Source organism: Trachurus trachurus, assembly GCF_905171665.1.
Source record: "Trachurus trachurus genome assembly, chromosome: 7".
NCBI classification, from domain to species: Eukaryota; Metazoa; Chordata; class Actinopteri; order Carangiformes; family Carangidae; genus Trachurus; species Trachurus trachurus.
This window is the reverse complement of record NC_139901.1, coordinates 29,024,357-29,045,829: the sequence shown is the minus strand read 5'-3', so window position 1 is coordinate 29,045,829 and position 21,473 is coordinate 29,024,357. Positions and strand designations below refer to the sequence as shown.

The 21,473-nt window shown below is 40.8% G+C and overlaps 1 protein-coding gene across 4 annotated transcripts in view; it reads right to left on the bottom strand.

Moving 5' to 3' along the window:
• Positions 1-21,473, bottom strand: part of kdm5bb (lysine demethylase 5Bb) — a 34,282-nt gene that overhangs the window by 9,090 nt on the left and 3,719 nt on the right. For 2 of the 4 annotated variants that reach the window (XM_083974894.1, XM_083974896.1), the window contains 16 exons: positions 20,171-20,329; positions 19,952-20,045; positions 18,831-18,958; positions 17,969-18,127; positions 17,657-17,776; positions 17,393-17,551; positions 16,034-16,215; positions 14,393-14,555; positions 13,401-13,520; positions 12,021-12,215; positions 11,523-11,704; positions 9,991-10,115; positions 7,832-7,982; positions 4,763-4,877; positions 2,879-3,234; positions 801-939 (listed from right to left, as the gene is read on the bottom strand). In XM_083974894.1, coding sequence (XP_083831020.1) covers positions 801-939; positions 2,879-3,234; positions 4,763-4,877; positions 7,832-7,982; positions 9,991-10,115; positions 11,523-11,704; positions 12,021-12,215; positions 13,401-13,520; positions 14,393-14,555; positions 16,034-16,215; positions 17,393-17,551; positions 17,657-17,776; positions 17,969-18,127; positions 18,831-18,958; positions 19,952-20,045; positions 20,171-20,329 — 2,547 coding nt within the window. The remainder of the gene's footprint in view (positions 1-800; positions 940-2,878; positions 3,235-4,762; positions 4,878-7,831; positions 7,983-9,990; positions 10,116-11,522; positions 11,705-12,020; positions 12,216-13,400; positions 13,521-14,392; positions 14,556-16,033; positions 16,216-17,392; positions 17,552-17,656; positions 17,777-17,968; positions 18,128-18,830; positions 18,959-19,951; positions 20,046-20,170; positions 20,330-21,473) is intronic. The other 2 variants (XM_083974895.1, XM_083974897.1) reach the window with 1 other exon arrangement.

The window sequence follows — 21,473 nt, the reverse complement described above, 5'->3', positions numbered from 1 at the left end:
CGGTCAGTTTTTAGTTAGTTATTCTGCTTTTATTGCCTTAATAGAGCTTTACTGAACTTTAATTGTATGCAATATTGCCATCTCGTTCCTTTGTATTATCTATTTATTATATACTGTATATGTATTTATTCTATGCCCTTTACTTACGTTATCTTAGTTTTTATCCACTCACTATGCAAGGCAGCTTTATCTATATAGCTCATTTCATACCAAGGGGAAACTCAATGTGCTGTTCATAAAAAACAAAACATTTAACAGTAAGAATTGTAAACGGGAAAACAAGCAAACGAAACAAAACAAAAAAGTTAAAAGATACAATTAAAAGCAAGAAACAATGAATAAAAGAAAGTACAGGAAAAAGAGAGAAAAAAATATATACAATAAAATAAAAACTAGACTAAAATAAAGCATAAAATATGAGCTTGCTGGCTCTCTAGTGTTTTCCCCACTGCAAATTGTAAATTGTTGAGTGTCAATTTTCACCACTTTTTCTAGAATTTTTAAATGTTTTTAGAGAAATTGTACCACTTTTTCCAGAAATTTCTCTATAATATTTCCAAAAATTGACTAAAAATGTCACATTCTTTAGGCTCAGAACAAATATTTTTGTATTTCTGGCATTTGCTTCAAAATTTTGTCCAATGGGGGTCCGTGGTCTAATTTGTGTCAATTTAGGGGTCCTTGATGTAAAAACCTTTGAGAACCACTGATGTAAAGGATACTTTTTTGTATAAAAGGTGCTCTACAAATAACTTTAAATGCTTAATAAAGTTCGATTGAAGCAGAGTGAGCGTCCTGACCTGCAGCTCCTCGGCTTCCTGCAGCCACTCCTGGGCCTTTCTGATGGAGTCCTTCAGCAGCAGACAGTTGGGGAGGTGGGCCGGGATGCCGGACGCCTTCTCCGCAGCAGCGCTCAGCGTCTCTATGGAGTGTGGAGGTCTGGTGGGCAGCGAGACACAAATGACAAACTGCAGCTGATAACACACAAGACACAAGACCTATACATCTGTAACAAAGGGCTGTCCCTGTATTTTTTTCTTTTCTTCACACAGCCTCAGTGGAAACACTTTTCTAAATGTTGTTGAACACTTCCTGCTCAGAGAAGAGTAAATGTTTTTAAAGCCTCGACACTGAACATGACCTAAAGATCTCAAGATGTTCTGCAGAGTAAAACTAAAGCATGGTGAAGGAAGAGAACTCCTGGCTGGAAATTAGTTAAGTTTTCTCTTGACAATGGAGAAGAGGAGATGCACATTCCTGACAGCCATGCCATTAAAAGCCTTCTGAAAAGCACGTGTGACAGTTAATACTGAACAGCACTGAGAACCAATGGAATGAGGGCAGAACTAAACATGATGCTCACTTTTTGTTGATCTTGTTGAATATTCTAGCAGCGGCTTTTTGCACTAGCTGTAATTAAAACGAAGCAAAATCAGGAGCACTGACCTGTGTGTTACATATAAAGTTACATTCAGTCAGTGCAAAAACACCTGGACAGAGTTTCAAGCTTAAAATGACATGAAGAAGGAGAAGAAGGTTTGTCTTCAGATGATTAAAGCCTTCTTCAGTTCCTGTTGATGTTTTGGATGATTTTTATATGACCTTGTGGTTTAAAGGGATAGTTCAACCTTTTGGCAAATTCTCCTCTCACCATAATCACCATAGTCACAGCAGCAGTAGGTTTGTTACCTTTAATTATCGGTGCATGTTGTTCTGAGATCGGCGGGGCAGAGACGTGAGCTGCTCAGTGAACGGTACAGGTCCCCTGTCCCTCATCAAACTCATCAAATACACAATCCAACAACTCCACAACGCTCTGGTGGACAAGTTGTGACCTGCACATTCACCACGCTATGAGATAATCATGTAAGTAGTTCCGAGTATTTGCTTCATGTGTCATAATGTTACGTAATTATACGTGATTATCTCATAGCGTAGTGAATGTGCAGGTCACAACTTGTCCACCAGAGCGTTTTGGAGTTGTTGGATTGTGTATTTGATGAGTTTGATGAGGAACCTGTACCGAAGACGGTTTAGAAACCAAGACGCAGCCATGACGAGTCAACTTCCTGTATCTGTGTCATGTGGGCTTTTCTAAGGCCCCGCCCCTTTAGGAGACTAGCAGCAGGTCTTGAGTCTATTGACTCCAATGAGAGGAGTGAACGTGAACACAGTTTATGGTCGATTCCTTAGTAAATATTGGACTTGTGTTTCACAAGCCACATCTCTGCTGAACATTTCAACATTAGAATGTCAATTTTCAGACGGTCACATCAGGAGAAAATGAAGTTTGTTCAAGACCTGTCTCTGTCTGAACAACACACTCTTGCAAGATTTGACACAGATCTCCTAGGCAATGTCAAACAAACATTCGCAAACGCCCGCGCTAATTATTTAAATAATTTTTGACACGCTAAATATAGCTGTTAGCTGTGTAAATATTCAATGTCGATCTTAAACAGACCGAAACATTGACCTCTATTAAATCTTTTGGGAGTATTCATCAGTGTGCATAAATTTTTTCCTCTTTCACCTCATTTGCTTTTTGCTTTGCACCTGGACACACACACAGAGGATGTGCATCATGCATTATTTTACCCTAAATATTTCATGTTATTATAAGAAAATAGAAATATCTCACTTTTCGTCTACCTATAACTTTTATAAATCGACACACAGAGGCACTGATACCATTTCATATCTTTGGAGCAGCTTCTCGTGGGGCATCTTGATAGTAATAGAGCACCAATAATTAAAGGTAATGAACCTGCTGCTATTACTATAGGGATTATGACAATAGGTGAATTTGCCAAAATGCTGAACTATCCCTTTAAAGGCTAAATCCTCCTCATCGTGGATCAGCGGGCGTGGATCTCACCTGGCTTTGAGGAGGCTGCTGGCCTTGTCCTCCCAGTGCTCGGACACGGTGAGCAGCTCCTGCAGCCGCGCCATGGCCTTCTCCACGGAGCAGTGAGGCGACAGGCCGACGCCCTGGTCGATGAGCCGCCGCATCGTCTCCAGCGTCAGCGTGGCGTGCTGCGCGCTCGCCTGCTGCACCGCCTCCAGCCAGCGCGCCTGCTCCAGCCGCACGCGGAGCCGCGGCAGCTCGGGCAGCTCCACGTCGAAGTCGAAGCTGACGTCCAGCAGGCTCTGGATCTCGGCCACGCTGGGCACCTCGTCCAGCAGGACCTTCTCGCTGTGCTGCTGGAAGTCCTCGATGCGATTCAACAGCTCCTGACGGACAAGATCGACGCAAACACACAGACAAGTTCAGTGATTTCTGTGTCGATAGAAAGGTTAAAGGGATACTTCACCAGTTTTCTACTCCCCGTCATGCCAAGGAAGGTTTGGAGAACTTCCTGAGTCATCAAAACGCTTTAGGAGTTCCAGGGGGGGTCCGGCTGGGAACGGGTTTTCATATAATGGCGGTGGATAGAGTTCACTTTTGAATCGTCCAAAACACACACTATGAAACATCCAGATACCTCCATACTGCTCGTCTGTACTGACCCAAGTGTCCTGAAGCCGCCACATGAAGAAGTTGTTCAGAAAAAATTTATCTGATCTGTGTTTTTATCCTTGTTGTAGCAGTAGCTCCCAGTGGCTGTTGATGTTTGTGCACATGCGCGAGATTTGCTGAAAGATGTTCGTCGTTGTTGTAAACCACTGGATGTTTGATATGAACATGGAAGAACATCTCGCAGCAAATCTCACGCAGCAAATCACTGGGAGCTACTGCTACAACAAGGCTAAAAACAGAGATCAAATAAGTTTTTTCTGAACAACTTTTCCATGTGGCGGCTTCAGGACACTTGGGTCAGTACAGACGAACAGTATGGAGGTATCTGGATGTTTCATAGTGTGTGTTTTGGACGTTTCAAAAGTGAACTCTATCCATCGCCATTATATGAAAATCCGTTGCCAGCCGGACCCCCCCTGGAACTCCTAAAGCGTTTTGATGACTCTGAATTAAAGTTCTCCAAACCCTTCCTTGGCATGACGGTGAGTAGATGACTGGTGGATTATCGATTTTGGGTGAAGTATCCCTTTAAGCAAGCACCTTTACAAACTGTAGTGAGCTGTTTTAGATGATGATGTGATATTAAACTACAGTGAAACTGAATTTTGCTGTCGACTGCAATTTCATTTCCTCTTATTTTTTTGTGGACGTTGTTTAAAGGGTTAGCCCGCGTCTTTAAATAAACTTTATTGTGACTTTTCATGAGCAGAACTGACGCGGTCGCTGAGTCAACACTCACATCGTTGTCTCATCAGAATCTAATCCAATCCAATCAAATAATCGTTTTTTTTTGTATGTTCATGAATATGCGGAGTCACGTTTCAAATAAACTAGTAAATGAAATCCAGTTTTCTCCTAATTGAACCAATCAGGTCATTAGTTTGCAAAAGATATTTCACACACACATGTTGACTTTGTATCAATTTGAGCTCATTAACCTAACGTGTTGCCGTTGCAGCGATTTCAGTGGAATTATAAATGACTTCATTAATATGTAAATGTATGCAGAAAGTTGCTCCAGTCCAATTAGTCTAATCACGCTCCGTTTCAGGCACCTGTGGAGTAACTAAGAGGTTTTTTTCTGTGCGTTGTTTTGAGTCATGATGTCAAATACGTCTATAATGTCTCCGGGTCGTGACAGCCCTGATGATGAAAAACTCAGCGTTTGTGCAGCTTTAATTAAAGCGAGTGTAGTTTTACTGTAATAACAGATCAGAGGACGTGTGTTTCTTTGTCCGCTACCTTCAACAGCGGCGCCTGAGGGAGACTGCAGCACAGGTTGTACAGCTGCCGCACGAACGAACTCAGCTCCTCCACAGTCAACTGGCTCCGTGACTTCCCACTGCCACACCGATACCTGGAGGAGGAGGAGACACAGTAATGAACCTCATTAACTTAGGCACTAAAACTATTTACTGACAACTAATCAGGGCTCCCACTCTTTTCTTGAAATCGTTTTCCAGGACATTTTCAGCTGCTCCAGTCTGACGGACATTAGTTTTTACGCCGTACACCGATTCATCCCCTGTCCCATTCAAGCTTTGGAGAAATGTTCTTTTCGTCAATGGGACCTTATTTTGTAAATGTAATCAGTTTGTTTCTGTGTTTATTCCTCTCTCTCATTCTCTCTCCCAGAAATCTGATTTAAAGATGTGCAGTCTATGGCTCTAATTTATGAAATAATCTCTTAAATGCAAAGAAATTATGACAAATTTATCACAGAATAGCACAAACATGTTTTTTTTGTTTTTTTGGGGGGAAACAAAATCCTTAGCAGGGTCTGAAAAAGTCAAATAGAGCTCTGCTAGCTGATGTCATGATGTGATAAATCATTTTTCAGACAACTCAAGCTTTTCCAGGACATTTGACTTTTTTTCTAATTTTCCATGTGTTTTCCATGACTGGAAAATTGGTCAACCATTTTCCAGGTTTTCCAGATATTCAAGGACGCGTGGGAACCCTGCTAATGTGAAGACAGTAGGGACAGGTTCACAATGCTACCTGCTTCCAGTACTTTTTGTGTGTATGTGTGATAATTTAAGTTATTTTGTCCATAAACAAATAGTCAATACTTCTGAAACATCAACAACTCCTCAGCCTTTAAGAGTGTTTTATGTTTTAGAGTTGGGCAATGATTTTCGAATAATCGAATAGTCATTTAGTGAAAAAAAATCAATTAGTTTATGAGACTATCGTCTTGTCTGAAGGATTGAAACTCTGCAGACAATGAAGAAAACATGTTTAAGTTAAATAGTATAATAATGTCTGGACTGAACTAACATTTTCACAGGGTGGGTTTGAAAAAAACAACATGATTAAGCCATATAAAGTAATTTAAACTGCAATTTCAGCTTCAAATTAAACTACTAATGAAATAAATATTCCTTAAAACGGGTCACAGACTAAACCAATCAAATATAACACAATTGGATTTACTATTGAACTTCCTAAAACAGGTCATTTCACATTTTTTGCATGTACTTAAGGTATATTGTGATTGTTGAATGTCCTACATTAAAAAAAAAAAAAAATTATATCACAGCTGTATAAGGCAGATATACAGGTAAAAGCCAGTGAATTAGAATATTTTGAAAAACTTGATTTATTTCAGTAATTGCATTCAAAAGGTGTAACTTGTACATTATATTTATTCATTGCACACAGACTGATGCATTCAAATGTTTATTTCATTTAATTTTGATGATTTGAAGTGGCAACAAATGAAAATCCAAAATTCCGTGTGTCACAAAATTAGAATATTACTTAAGGCTAATACAAAAAAGGGATTTTTAGAAATGTTGGCCAACTGAAAAGTATGAAAATGAAAAATATGAGCATGTACAATACTCAATACTTGGTTGGAGCTCCTTTTGCCTCAATTACTGCGTTAATGCGGCGTGGCATGGAGTCGATGAGTTTCTGGCACTGCTCAGGTGTTATGAGAGCCCAGGTTGCTCTGATAGTGGCCTTCAACTCTTCTGCGTTTTTGGGTCTGGCATTCTGCATCTTCCTTTTCACAATACCCCACAGATTTTCTATGGGGCTAAGGTCAGGGGAGTTGGCTGGCCAATTTAGAACAGAAATACCATGGTCCGTAAACCAGGCACGGGTAGATTTTGCGCTGTGTGCAGGCGCCAAGTCCTGTTGGAACTTGAAATCTCCATCTCCATAGAGCAGGTCAGCAGCAGGAAGCATGAAGTGCTCTAAAACTTGCTGGTATACGGCTGCGTTGACCCTGGATCTCAGGAAACAGAGTGGACCGACACCAGCAGATGACATGGCACCCCAAACCATCACTGATGGTGGAAACTTTACACTTTACTTTACACTTTACACTTTCCTGAGATCCAGGGTCAACGCAGCCGTATACCAGCAAGTTTTAGAGCACTTCATGCTTCCTGCTGCTGACCTGCTCTATGGAGATGGAGATTTCAAGTTCCAACAGGACTTGGCGCCTGCACACAGCGCAAAATCTACCCGTGCCTGGTTTACGGACCATGGTATTTCTGTTCTAAATTGGCCAGCCAACTCCCCTGACCTTAGCCCCATAGAAAATCTGTGGGGTATTGTGAAAAGGAAGATGCAGAATGCCAGACCCAAAAACGCAGAAGAGTTGAAGGCCACTATCAGAGCAACCTGGGCTCTCATAACACCTGAGCAGTGCCAGAAACTCATCGACTCCATGCCACGCCGCATTAACGCAGTAATTGAGGCAAAAGGAGCTCCAACCAAGTATTGAGTATTGTACATGCTCATATTTTTCATTTTCATACTTTTCAGTTGGCCAACATTTCTAAAAATCCCTTTTTTGTATTAGCCTTAAGTAATATTCTAATTTTGTGACACACGGAATTTTGGATTTTCATTTGTTGCCACTTCAAATCATCAAAATTAAATGAAATAAACATTTGAATGCATCAGTCTGTGTGCAATGAATAAATATAATGTACAAGTTACACCTTTTGAATGCAATTACTGAAATAAATCAAGTTTTTCAAAATATTCTAATTCACTGGCTTTTACCTGTATATATATATGTAAGGAGACTGTTCAGGCTTAACTGTATACTGACAGAGAGAGAGAGAGAGGTTGAGGGGGCTTGAATATTCACGTCAGACAGACACTCCCATATCCACTCTCACTGATGCAATGTGATGAAATGTGGAACCGTTTGACTTCACGTGAATCGATACGGTTGGTACCAATAAATGTACTGAACTCAGTCCTGATCCCTAGAAGACGGCGTTGTGATCTCTACACCAGCACTGATGTGGCAGTGTGTGTGTGTGTGTGTGTGTGTGTGAACTCTACCTGGTCTGCCTCTTGCCGTTCAACAGCTGCTGCGCCACCGACGAACACTTCTCTGCGTCCTGAGTGACCAGACGTAGCCGACGCAGCAGGTCGTTGTCGGGGAACAACCTGACCTCCGATTCGCTGAGAAGGGAGCGGAAGACCGGCAGACCTGAGCAGAGAGAGAGAGAGAGAGTGTCACACTATTATTCTATTTATTTATTTAAGGAGGACAGTGCACATTAATGAACATAATAAAATGTAAAAGTTTTCAGACTGTAGTCCTCCTGGCAAGGTGTTAAAAGCCATTAAAATGAACAACAAGGACATAACAACATAATTCATAAAGACAGGAAAAACACAAGAAACACAGAAAATCGGTACACAAATTGGAACGTATCAAAACAGAAACCAACAGATAATAAAACTACAAAGAGAGACAGTTAACATGACACTACTATAAAAAACAAAGAGACAAACGAAGAAACAAAAAAAAAGAAACAAAAAACAGGAAGTATAGTGCAATTTAATAAATTTAGGTGAGATGGGCTGTTTACGATGGATGAAATGGATGGAGATGCAACAATGCAAAGACCAGAACAGGGTTTCTTGATGGAGTTGTGCTAGGATGGGTTGAGAACACAACGAAACCAAGTATAATACAGTGTAATAAAGTGCTAGTGTGCAAAAAAAAAAGAAACTGTCAGGGATGGATAGATGAAATGGGGGTGCAGCAATGCAAGAACCAGAGCAGGTTTTTTGTTGGAGTTGTGCAAAGACTCACAGTGTAAACAGCCCGACACTCTGTTGAGCAACCGATGACTTAGTGCGTCCAGTTGTTTATCAGCTTGTTGGTCACAGTGTTTTGTAACAGGAACACTAATTCTGCACAGCTCACTAAACCCCACTGTGATTAACGGACATTAGTGATGAACATTTCCCAATTCGTGGAGGAGGAGGAGGTGAGGTAATTTTTAAGATCTCCATGCAGCCTTGAGCCGATTCTTTATAGTTCATTTTCACATTTTATCAAAACTCAATCAGTATTAAGTGCTATTTATTTATGTATAAAAAAACAGGCTGTGCTGAACAACCAACAGAGAGAAAAGAGATGTTTTCATCTGCTTCCAGTCTCTTTTTACACAAGAACACTCTGGTTAAGCTGACAGCGAATCGCTTTGGCCTTGTAATAAAAGCAAATTATTACAAGTGGATTGTGAATCCGTCCCCGGTGGCGCGTTCAGGTGCTGATGGCAGAGCAGAGCGTCGTAAGCTGTGATGTTTGACAATCATTTTTAATTCCCCATCAAGCTTCCCCTGAACAGGAAGCTGGTAAAAACTTCTCATAAATGTGACGGTTAGTTCTTGTGATTGCTGCTTTAGAATGATTTGAGTGCAGAACAGTTTCAGCTTCAACAAGCTTGCTCGGACGCTGCTCGTGCGGTGCCTGTGTTGCTACCTGTGTGGGAAGCCCTGGTTGTTTGTTCAGTTTGACTTTGTATATGTGTTTGTATATGTCTTTATATGTATATGACTATATAAAGTCATAAGAGAGATTAGTGATAGTATGTTAGAATAAATCGATATATGTATATACTTATATATTAGAGAGATAAAGATTAGTGATAATATATTAGAATAAATCCAACTAGATAAACTCATAAATTAACTTATTGTATAGATTATAATGACAAGAAAGCTTGATGGCTAATTCATGAATAAGGGGTGGGAGTAAATAAGTTTTACTTCTTCCCACTCCTTAAAAAAAAAAAAAAATCTTTATTTTCAATTATTTTATTTTTGTTCATGTGTTGTCTTTGCAAAATATTTATTTGTTATGTCTGTCCATTACTGTATTATGTTTTATTTCTTTTAACATGTCCGAAATAAACTTTAACTAACTAACTAACTAACTAACTAACTAACTAACTAACTAACAACACCAGCACCTAAACGCACCACGACATCAGGCTGAGGATGTGCAGCATCACTGAGATTCATCCTACAGTGTTGGTAGATTTAGTAGGGAGAATTAGTTCCACAAAAAAATGTTGTTGGCAGATGAAGCACTAATTTTAGGAGACGAGTTATTTGGCTTGAGTGTGTAAAACCGCTGATGTCTTTGATGGTTTGTTTTCCTGTTTGCTCCTCCTGCTGCTGCTGCTGCTGCTGCTGCTTACCTTTCTTCTTCTCCAGCTTGGCCTCTAGAGTCTCTGTCACCCGGGAGGCCCATTCATCGTAGAGCTGGGCTCGGTGCTGCACAGCAGTCATCATGGGGAACAGCTCGTCCAGTGTGTATCTGTAACTGCAGGAGTAAACAACACAAACAGGACACACACAGAGCGGTGATAAGAAACACAAATCTGAGGCTTACTGTAGGTATGAAACATATGTTTTTCATGAGGTTCATGCATCTTGTGATCTGGGGCTGTTTTTATCTGCGCCTCAGAGTGACATTTTAGTATTAAGTGCTGAGAATTTGAGAAATGTTGTCCTACTTTCAAACTTAAGAATAAAAGCTATTTATTTATTTATTTATTTATTAGAGTCACTCTTACTCCCCCAGATGTTTAAAGTCCCCCTCCCGCGACCCTTTTTGGTTATTTTAAAACATTCTCATTGGTCTTTAAATTGTGATTATGAAGTTTTTAGCCAAAATCACAAAACCTGTGCCATTTCCCAGGGCTCTCCTTCTGCACAGCACCAGCAGCTCATTAGCAATGCACCTCTGGAGGGTGGGCGGAGACTGCGCTGCTCTGCACCCGCCCAGCCACCCCCTCGCACCCCACCCCCCACTTGCTGACAGCTGGACATTGTACAAATACAGATTCAGCGCGTTTAGCATAAAACTCCACACTGGGATTCGATCCCAGACTGGAGCATAGTCCTTGCTCACGGTGCAAGCTGCTCTACCAGGTGAGCTATACCTGTTATACCTTGACAGCTACACCGAGCTGCCAAGCCGTTCACCTCTGAGCCAGATGCAGAGCGGGGCGGGAGCTTGTAGCACTAGTGCCCTCCCCTGGAGCTGTGACACGTCAGCTCCAGTCTCCCTGAAACGGCCAGTTTGAGTCTGCCATTGGTTCACAGCAGTTTGAAGGCAGAAAAACTCAGAAATGCAATTTTGCACTTCCTTTTCTGCTGATATGTGCTCTAACACAAGAAAAATGCCACAGGAACATGTGAAAAGCACGAAAAACACGATTTTCATGGGAGGGGGTCTTTAAGAGACATCCAGAGGTGCCCTTAGTGGTTAGGAGTTGCCTGTAGGAGACGGCACTGAAAGACCTTCTGGCTTTGTTTGATGACGAGCAGTTCATCAAATTATATCGTTTCACAGATTTAATAAGTGACGTCATCTCACCAACAATGTAATGCTGAATTAATGAATTGGAAAGATTAGGAAACATTTATTTTTTATTTCATTTCTAATGTACGGTATATATTTTGTAGATTTTTGTCAAGATATGGTTGAATATACACTCCAATTGGCCATTTAACTGTTCACTGAGATATTTCTAAGATATTTCTATATTCTTAGATAAGGATTTCCTTCAGCGATTTGTCATTCCTATAAATTTGGCACACAGTGCTGTCACTCCTTTTTTTTACACTTAGTGTTTTTAGGAGTTATTCTAAGAAGCTTGATAAACACGGCCCCAGATCTCTGCACACGACAGCTTGTCTCAACAGCGTCTCTGCTGGAACCTACTTCAGTGTGTAGTTGTTGACGGAGCAGGAGCAGAGGTCGTGGATGTGGTGGAGACACACCAGCATGCCGGGGCTGCAGGAACAGGTGAGGGCCGACAGGTAGCAGGTGGTCCTGCACTTGGCACACTGCCGCTCGTCATCCTGGAGGTTATCGTACTTTGCCACTTTGCAATGTAAAACCCCCTGAAGGCGTGACACAAGAAGCAAGTGTGTGATGTATGTTTGCACACTTCTGTATCATTTTGCACACTTCTCTGTTGTTATTTGTTCTTGTTTGTCTTTTTATAAAATGAAAACTGAATAAAGATATTGTTAAAAAACAACAACATTGTAAGTGTTGTAAAACCTGCAGTATTAGATATCTACAAAGCCACAAAATGACATTATTATTGTTATTATTAATGTCTTTACTCTGTATAAATTACATTTTCATCAAAGACCTGTATGTATTTATGCCGTGTACTAACAAAATATTAATGTTAATGAGGCCAGTCTTCACCATTTTCTTCACTTTCTCTCTCATCCCCTGCTCCTCTCGGATCATGACGACCAAGTCCTTGTGGACGGCCGAGGCCAGGACCACGTCCAGTGTGTCCGCCTTGGACGCCATGTTGCACACCATCTCGTCGTGGGAGAACACGTTGTATCGGTGCAGCAGACGATAGTGGTCGACGCACTGTCTGCCCAGAGGCATCTGGTGTCACAGAGAGGAGGAGAGAAAGAAAAGGACAACAACTCATGTCAGGCCACACCCACAAAAAATAAAACACAGGCAACCAGATACAGTGCCACAACTATTGTAATAACTGAGTTAAATTTAATGGTTTCAGCTACTGAAATGTGGATATTTTACCCTGTATTTAAAATAAACTGTGATGGTGTTCACTTCCCTCCATTTCATGATGAGTGCCGAAAAATATCGGTAAAAGAAAACACTCTGAAGATGAAAGTTAATCTGAATATAATAATAATAGTTTAGTTTAGTTTATTAGTTTAATAAGGGAGACTGTGCAATTACATTAAAGCAGATATCAGTGGAATGTTTTTGTTAATATAAGTCCTAAATAGTCCTATTTTCCGTCAGCAATCACTTACATGAAGTATTTCAGCCTAAACACGAGTCTCTCCGTCACTCTGCTCTGCTGTAACCCGAGGAGAAAATTTTCCTTGTGGGATACAAGTGTTATCCAATGAGGAGAGAGAACGGCATGAAGGGCTGTGTGTGCAGCCAAGGGATGCACGTGAATGTGGTGACGTAGCACGAGGACCAATTGATGCCTGACAAGGGCGGGGGCTGCTAACTCATGGTGCGTTCAAAGAAACTCGTACTTTGTGTTTTTCCTTCCTGTGAAGTCATACCAGTTCGATCTGGTACGAGTTCACGGGTCGGAAGTTACGAGTGGCCGTTATAGGGAACTTTCACAGACAACAGGATGGTAAAAACACGAGCTACGGGTTACCTGGAACGCTACCAAGTCGTAGTTGTGACTTGAAGCTGTAACTTACGGTTTCAAAAGCCTGCCTTGAACGCAGCATTAGCCGAAACGGCCGTGAAGCTGATATCTGCTTTAATCATTTAAAGGAAAAAATGAAAAGATGGTTGCACCAGATTTAGCTCCCAGCTAATTTCCATCTGTAGTCCCTACACATAACATAAAAGTAGTAAAATAACATGTTTTGTTTGATCATCACTTAAACTATCAACTGTTTTGAATATAATGTTGTAAAATCATAAATAATTCAGACTGAACTGATACTTCAACATTACTTCTGTCTGCCTCTGTTTGCAGGTTAGTGTGAGGAAGTATTTTATGTACTTTAACAACTGGGATGTTGTTGTTGTTGTTAGGAACAACATTAATGAAGTAATGATGCCTACCCAGTCCACGGTGCAGAAGTTGACGGCCTCGGCGAAGTTGAAGCCCTGGTTGAAGCCGCTGTGGTACGCTCTGGGGAAGGTGATGACGAACTCACCGGCGCACTGGTTTGTTCTGTAAATCTGAGGCAGAGGAGACGGAACGAAACGACAGAGGATGATTCATGTTCCAGGCAAAAAAACTAACAAATAAAACTACCTGCTTGTTTGTTGTTTAAGGCCTTATCCACACGAAAACAGAGCTTAACCCAAACAATCTTTTTCTTGTTCATTTTGAAAACAATCTCAGTAAACACTCGGGCTGTCAATCTTTCCCCCAAATCATATTCAAATTTCTAACGTTTCTTATGTTAAATATTTGAATCATATTCAAATTTTCAATGTTTTTTTTTGTTTTTTTAGCTCATTATATCCACCTATACCAGCTTATTATTACGTCCCGCGTCCATTAAAGGTCATTCCAACCAAATCTGCTATGCAATATTTGCAACACACCTAAGTTTTAAAATAGGAAAATTGAAATATTATAAGTAGCGATGCAACGGGTCGCAGTTGATCCGTGATCAGCATGCAAGCGGCTCGATCGATAAAAAGAAAAAAAAGAATGTGTGTGTGTGGTGTGGCAGCCGACTAAATGGGCAATTAAAAAAACTCTGCTCGTAAATTTGAAGCTGCAGCTCTACGTCGCGCACAACAACAAAATTGCTTGTTTTACCAACATGTTTACTACCCCAAACGTTGCGATGCACTATGTTGATTTGCGTTGTTGCAAAAGGCACATGTTCAAATATCAGTTTTCACCTTCGAATGTTCTCATTTTGACAATAATTCGAATTCTGTTCATATAGCAAAGTTCGATCTGACAGCCGTAATAAACACGGCATCATTTCTAGACATATTTGGGTACATCTGGACGAGACACCGAAACAATGAAAAATTCATCAAATCCGTATTCGTGTGGACGTAATGGCTGTAAGTTTTAACTGAGGACTTACGGGGACGCCATGCGCCATCAGGGTGTTGGGGTTCATGATGGTGACCAGCTGGTGCAGCAGGTCGGGCTGGGACTCGAACAGCTCCGGGGCCAGTTTCCTCATCACCTCCTCCAGCTGCTCGGCTGCAAAACCAGGAGCTCCGTACCAGGTTTTGGGCTCCCCCCTTCAAGACAAAAAATATTAACCTTTATTTATTTATTCTCAAAGGACACTGAGGTTATTTTCCAATATCGTTGCGTTGACAAGCACATTTAAAAACACTGACAATAATTACGAACAAAACAATATCAACAGTTGACAAGGTAGAAAATCATCTAAAATCATGAAAATCATGAAAATCATCTAAAACTGAATCCCGCTCTGTCCCGGTTGCTGCCGTAGTGTCCTTGGGCAAGACACCTTACCCACCTTGCTCCTGATGGGTCGTGGTTAGCACCTTGTATGGCAGCTTCCGCCATCAGTGTGTGAATGTGTGTGTGAATGGGTGAATGTGATGTATGATATACTGTAAAGCGCTTTGGGTATCGTTTCCGATGGAAAAGCGCTATATAAAATACAGACCATTTACCATTTACCATATTACAATTAGAAACACAGTTACTGTATCTGAGATTCAGGTCCTAAACCAGTCCTTCCAGATAAAGGAGGAGTTTTTTTGTGATTGTTGCAGGCAAAAATCCTTGATTATGCGGCACGTTTTCTTAAAAAATGCGATGGAATATGCAGAATATTTATGCAATTCTATGCAATGAAATTGTGGGAATTTGCAAAAATGTTTGATGAATAAGAAAAAAAAAGTGATTCCTCCAACACATGGCTCAAACTTACAAAACGTTAATGAGTCAAACAAGTTCACAAGATTTACGAAAAGAAAAACGCTACAACTTCTGTAAAAATGAATAAATTAAAAACAACAAAATAAAATGTGTGCTTCCTGTTTTACAGAGGTAGCTCCTACAAAACGGACATCTTCTGTTAAAGTAAGTGCATTCTCTTACGGTAACGTAAATCTACATTTACATACTACTAATATACTTACATCTGTAATGTTTTTGAAACTATTATGATTTAACCAACTGGTAACAAGAAAGTGCATCTTCCAACTGTAAAATGTTGCATCAACTCCTGAATGAAACTACGATAGTCCACTGTGAAAATTAAAACTATCATTGCGTCGCCTTTAACACCGGCCAATCATTCGCCATCCTCCTCCTCCTCCTCCTCTCTCCTTTTGCACTTAAAATCGTAAACGAGACTGATTTGCAGACTTCATCATTTACAGCTTTCCGATCATCATCATCATCACGTCACATCATAACGGCAACAGGAGGAAAATGGCTGCTCTTGTGTGAGGTAAATGCAACATTTTTCAACTTTCTGCAAAGATATGAGTGACTTTTTGCAACGAAAATGCAGGGGATAATGAAATTCTGCATATTTTGCACATTTAGCACGTAAATCTGTGATTTATGCGGTGAAAGTGCGGTGTCTTTTGAAAAAAAGACCCTGCATAAATGTGCGGACTTTGGCTGATTATGCGTTTTTTCTGGAGGAACTGCTAAACTCTGTGAGTAAAGGAAGTTTGTCCAACAGAAAAACCCAAAGCAGCAGCTGAGCTTCAGTGTCGGCAGGTGTTGTTACCAGTGCAGGTAGTTGATGGAGTAGCTCCAGTGATCCTCGATGTGCCAGCAGAAGGAGGAGAAGCACATGCCGACGTAAAGCCAGGGCAGCGTCATCCCGCAGATGTCGGCGGTCACATGAGTCAGGACAGACGGCTTCATCATGGCCAGGTTGTTGAGGTTCCAGCCACACTTGAGGTATTTCTGCAGGAGGAGCGACGACGGCGTTAAGTGGATCAGGAACACGGGGATTACTGTACTTGTTCTCGCCAGTTATCTTTATAAACAGAATCAAACAGCTGCAGCCTGCCGTGTTGGGAGGGTTACTTCTAAAATGTATTCTCCTACAGATTACTGATTACATGTCCTAAAATGCAATCTGAAATGTATTTGTATTACTCAAGTAAAGTAATGTATTCTGATTACTTCAAAATCGCCTGTCTGAGCGCCTTTAACTGGGACACTGAATTTGCTTTGAATGATCTTACACATGATCTTATAGGTAACCGTGGCTCCTTTAAACTAAAGCATTAATAAATATGTGTTTGAATTTGTCAAACCACAGTTTAATTTCTTATTGATCAAATCGCCAATCACACTGAATTGGTAGGCTTAGGCTATATTAGAACTGAGCAGCTTTCTCTGCTCTAAAAGCATGTGTATTTCTGTGGCGCGGGGGTAAAACTGTGGAATAGCTTGTCAGAGGATCTCACACAATGCAAAAACATAACACAATTTAAAAATAGATTAAAACATAGTATGATAGAAAGCTATAAACAGGATTGATTAATTGGGTGTTGATTGCAACTGTAATGCTGTTAAATTATTTCTTTCTTTCATTTTTTTGGCTACACTTGTTAATTATTGGATAATTATTTCTTTCTATGACTCTGATTGCAATTGTAATACTGTTTAATTATCTATTTATATTATTTTTGGCTACATTTGTTAATTATTGGATACTTGTTTCTTTCTATGACTCTGAAATCATGAAGAGATCTAATGGGGTAGGCATCTATAAGCTAGATAGCTTCAGCTTACACCTTTTCGATCTATTTAAACTAGTTGAACGAATGATGGTTTCATGGAAGATTGACTGACTGTGATTGATGCTCAACTGTAAATAATTTTGTGTAAAAGATCGAATAAACTACTACTACTACTACTACTACTACTACTACAGCCTCTGAACCTTTAATACTTATGCAGAATACCCTCGAAAAAATACACGGTTTAAAATAGGTTTTAGTGTAGGACAAGCAGCGTGACGATATTTTGAAAATAAAGTAATGATGAGAGGAGCCTCTGTTAAATCTGTAGGCCAACACTAAAACTGTACTGAAACCCACGTCTCTGCTGAAGTCGGTGTCGTTCAGTTTACCTCGTCGGCCGGGGTCAGCTTTAACTTCCCGTTGGGGATGGGGAACCCGCTCCCGAACTCCTTGGACGCGATGTCCGCTCCGTATTCCACGGTGACGTCCTCGTCGATGGCGCCGACCAGACGCCAGAACTCCTTCTCCACCAGCTCTGTCGGTACCATCTGGGAAAAAAAACACAAACCACAAACACTTTCAAACTTGAACTACTCACACACACACACACTCAAAGAGACAAACTGGTTTATCTTAAAACTTTGTTCACTTACATGAACCGGCATGTTGAAGTAATCAGATTTAAACGCATCAGCCATTTGCCCGAACGCACGCAGGGAATAGTCTCTGTACGCTTGTTCAAAACCAAACGCCTCGTGAGGTTTGCTGCACTCCTGCATGACAGATAAAACAAATACAGTTATCATGGTTTCCTGATTATTTGCATAGACGGTCCTTTAGTTTACTTTTACTATGAGACAGACAGGTTTTTTTTTAAAGGTTTTACTACCTCACCGGTGCTCGTTATTACAGAGGCTATTTGCTATATCGCGTTAATCAGACTCTCTGGAGCTCAGCAGCCTCACCTGAGCCAGACACTTGGGGCACCTCCAGTCTCCTCGGGGGACGTCGTGCAGAGGGGGGATCAGGCAGAACGTGTGATAGCTGTCGTCACAGCCGTCACACAGCAACAGACGGTCTTCATCTCCCCCGCTGCCGCACACCAAACACACAACCAGATCCACCTGGGGAACAACAAAAGGAGGAGTTAGTGATGAAAACGATCTGGGAAAACACTTGACCTGCACCCAGCTGCCAGTTAATTACGTACACTTAGCCAATAATAATAATATAATAATAATAATAATGCAGTCTAACTTCTTGCAGTAAACTGTTCTGTCAGGGAAGCTGTGTTTGTTTTCTGTTGAAACAGTTTGAGATTGAACTCTTGTGGTGTTTCTGTTATTTTGCCAACCCACATCGATTTAAATGAGGCAGTCAGAATAATAAAAACATCTGTCAGTACGATGTCATGCTAGAAACATTAAAACCTCCCTGAAGGAAGGGGCTGTTTGTTGTATTTGACTGCATTAGTTTTAACTTGATTTACCCAATAAACAACAGGCAGCTGAGTGTTTTGTTGTAAATTCTTCCTAATGAGAATTTCTGATGCTGAGAGCAGTGAGCGAGCACCGGGTTACGTTATGTGTAGGTTATTACCTCGTAATGAAAGTTTAGTTCAATAATGTGTTTTTTTTTGCAGAGGAAGCATTAGCAGACACTAATGTAGCTCTATTGGCAATAAACTTTAGATAAACAGTGGAAGAAGGAAATGCAGTTCATGGAAAAGCAGAGTTTGGACGAGAGATGATGCATTAAAACTGCTCAGACTTTTAATTTTAGATCCTGAAATGTGATATTGCATCCAAAGACGAGGTTTCTACTTACTGGACTTGGAGGAACTGGAGGAGGGAGGAACTTCTTGTACCGTGACTTGGTTTTGTCAGCTTCAATTATTGGTTCTTTAAATTCAACTGGTTCCTGTTTCACTGGAATGGGAATCTCTCTCTCTTTTTCTGTAAAGACACACGGAAAAACAAAAAGGACCACGGTTAATAAGTGTCGTCACAACTGTCAGGACAAGAAACACTGAATAAAATCCTTTTTGAACCGACTTTAATGACCTGGCACTTTATTTTTTAATTATTTTTTTCAGAAGTTGGTTATGCCTCTCTCGTGCTGTCCTTTCATTTATTTATATATTTATCTATTAACCCTATTAGCTAATTACCTTTCTTTAACCAACTATCTTTCTTTTAAATGACTGTCTTCTGCCTCTCATTTTCTTTAAAGGTATAGTATGTAGGAATTACCCCCATCTAGCGGTGCGGTTGCATATCAGGACGTATTCTTGATGTTGCATTCACGTGAAATCGGGCAGACGTCAGACAGACAACAGACGCTGCATGTAACAGGATAAACAAGCGTCTATGTAAACAAGTGGTCCGCCAGCACGAGGCAAAACAATACAGGCCTGACAATATGTTGTCATGGTGATGTGGTATTATTTACCTGACCCACGTTTTACCGTCTTTCTCTCGTGGAGTAAAATGACATCCGGTTGGTTTGCCGACGGCCGTCTGCCTGACTGCACCTGAATGCAACACCAGTGCCTCCGTCCTTCCTCACACTACACAGTGGTGACAGTTTTAACAGGCCGAGCCGACAGCTCCGCTGAGTTTCTGTGGTTACCTACGGTCACGCTGCCACTGAACGTAAAAAATGGCGATGCAACATGGCCGCCTCGGTTCGGTGCGTCGCCCACTTATGTATTTGTAACGACTTGTAACAACTCATTCTAAGGTACGAGAAAGCTTTCATTTGTATGCGGGTGTGATTCCACTTCAGTGAAATACGTATTTATGAAAGACATATTTGATTTTTGCTAATAAAAAGCCAAATAAGTTACACACTGGGGCTTTAAAGTCAAATGTTACCATAAATGACAGTCAGTTTATGTAAAAACACTTTGACTCAGGGTGTTTTCTCTGCTGCGTGTGGAGTCTGACCTGGTTCTGGCTTGGCAACAAAAGAGCCCATCCTCCGCCTCAGGTTCGGCTTGTTGTCACCTGGCTCACCTGGCTCCGTCTTCACACAGACGGCCTGAGTCAGAAAAAAAGCAAAAAAAGAGAAGTGAAACCGTCGGCAAACTAAAAAACTACTGTACTGATGCGTGTGAAACTGTCAATGTGTGCACATAGAGCAGTGTGTTCTCCTCGACAACGCACCTCACACTTCATGCGTTTGGCTCTGCGGGCAGCGGGACACATGTCGGGTGTCTGGGCGAGGGGCCGCTGAGCCGGGTCCTGCAGCTTGTGCTCCTTGGCGTCCGTGCCCTCCAGGCCTCCTGCGCTCTCCTGAGACTGGATTATTGGCTTCTGAACACACTGTGGGGGGAGAGGGGGGAGGGGGATAATACACCAGTTAAAACCACAGTCCAATGGTGATTAAAAAGCTGCTGTGTGCCTAACTGGAAACATCTGTAACGCTCAAATGCAGCTGATCACTAAGATGTCACAAGGAAGTTTACACTGAACTTTAAATGTGGACACGTGAACACGGTGTGAATTGATTTCACCGTCTTAAACAAGAGCAGGAGCATACCATACGAAATAACGTACAAAATGTTTGTAAACGCCCTTAATGCTGGACTTAGAAACCTCATGTATAGATTTATGTGTCGGCTTGATGCCTCAGAAAATAATAGTATCAATAGTTTGACCAACATCAACAGTAGCTGTTCTGGAGACACTGTTACAGTTGTCTCTTTTTAACTTTACAGTAATTTCAAGTTTTGATTTCAAATAATTTTAGCTTTATTCTCTTTTATTGTATGTGTTGTGTCTCAGTTGTTGTGTGCGTCTTGCCTATGGACCTTGAGTCTGAAAATATATATATATATATATATATATATATCACTACTCACAAAAAGTTAGGGATGTTTGGCTTTTGGATTAAATTTCAGATTGCACCTAAAATGCACTATAACCTTTACAGGTGAACTTAGTTTACCGTAACCTTCTCTAAACTTTTGAATGCACATGTCCAGTTGTTCAATGTTTTAGTACTTATTGAATAACATGCTGTTCTCTAACACTTTGATCAAATTGATCAAGTTATTGAGACATTGAGATTTTTGTTGTGCTATAGCCACCACTGTTGTTAGCTTTTGTTTGAGATAAAGAAATTACCATCGCATCCTTCTACTTAAAAGGCTTTCATGATAGAATATCACTGTAGCATGAACTCTTTATAGGGATATTCTTGTCAAATATCCATAACTTTTTGTGAATAGTGTATATATAAAGAATAAAGATTATGTATGGTACGGATACTTTTGTCCATAAGGGACAATGCAACAATAAGCTAAAACAAACCTGTACATGAGTTACTGAGAAGTATCAAGTGTGGTTGGAAAAAAAAAAAATTGGGGCACAGTCTGTCATCAAAGACTGTAGGTGGTATTAAAATAAGTCTGAACTTAAACAGCCAGAAGACAAAAGAGGCCATGAGAAGGATGTGGTTAGTTAG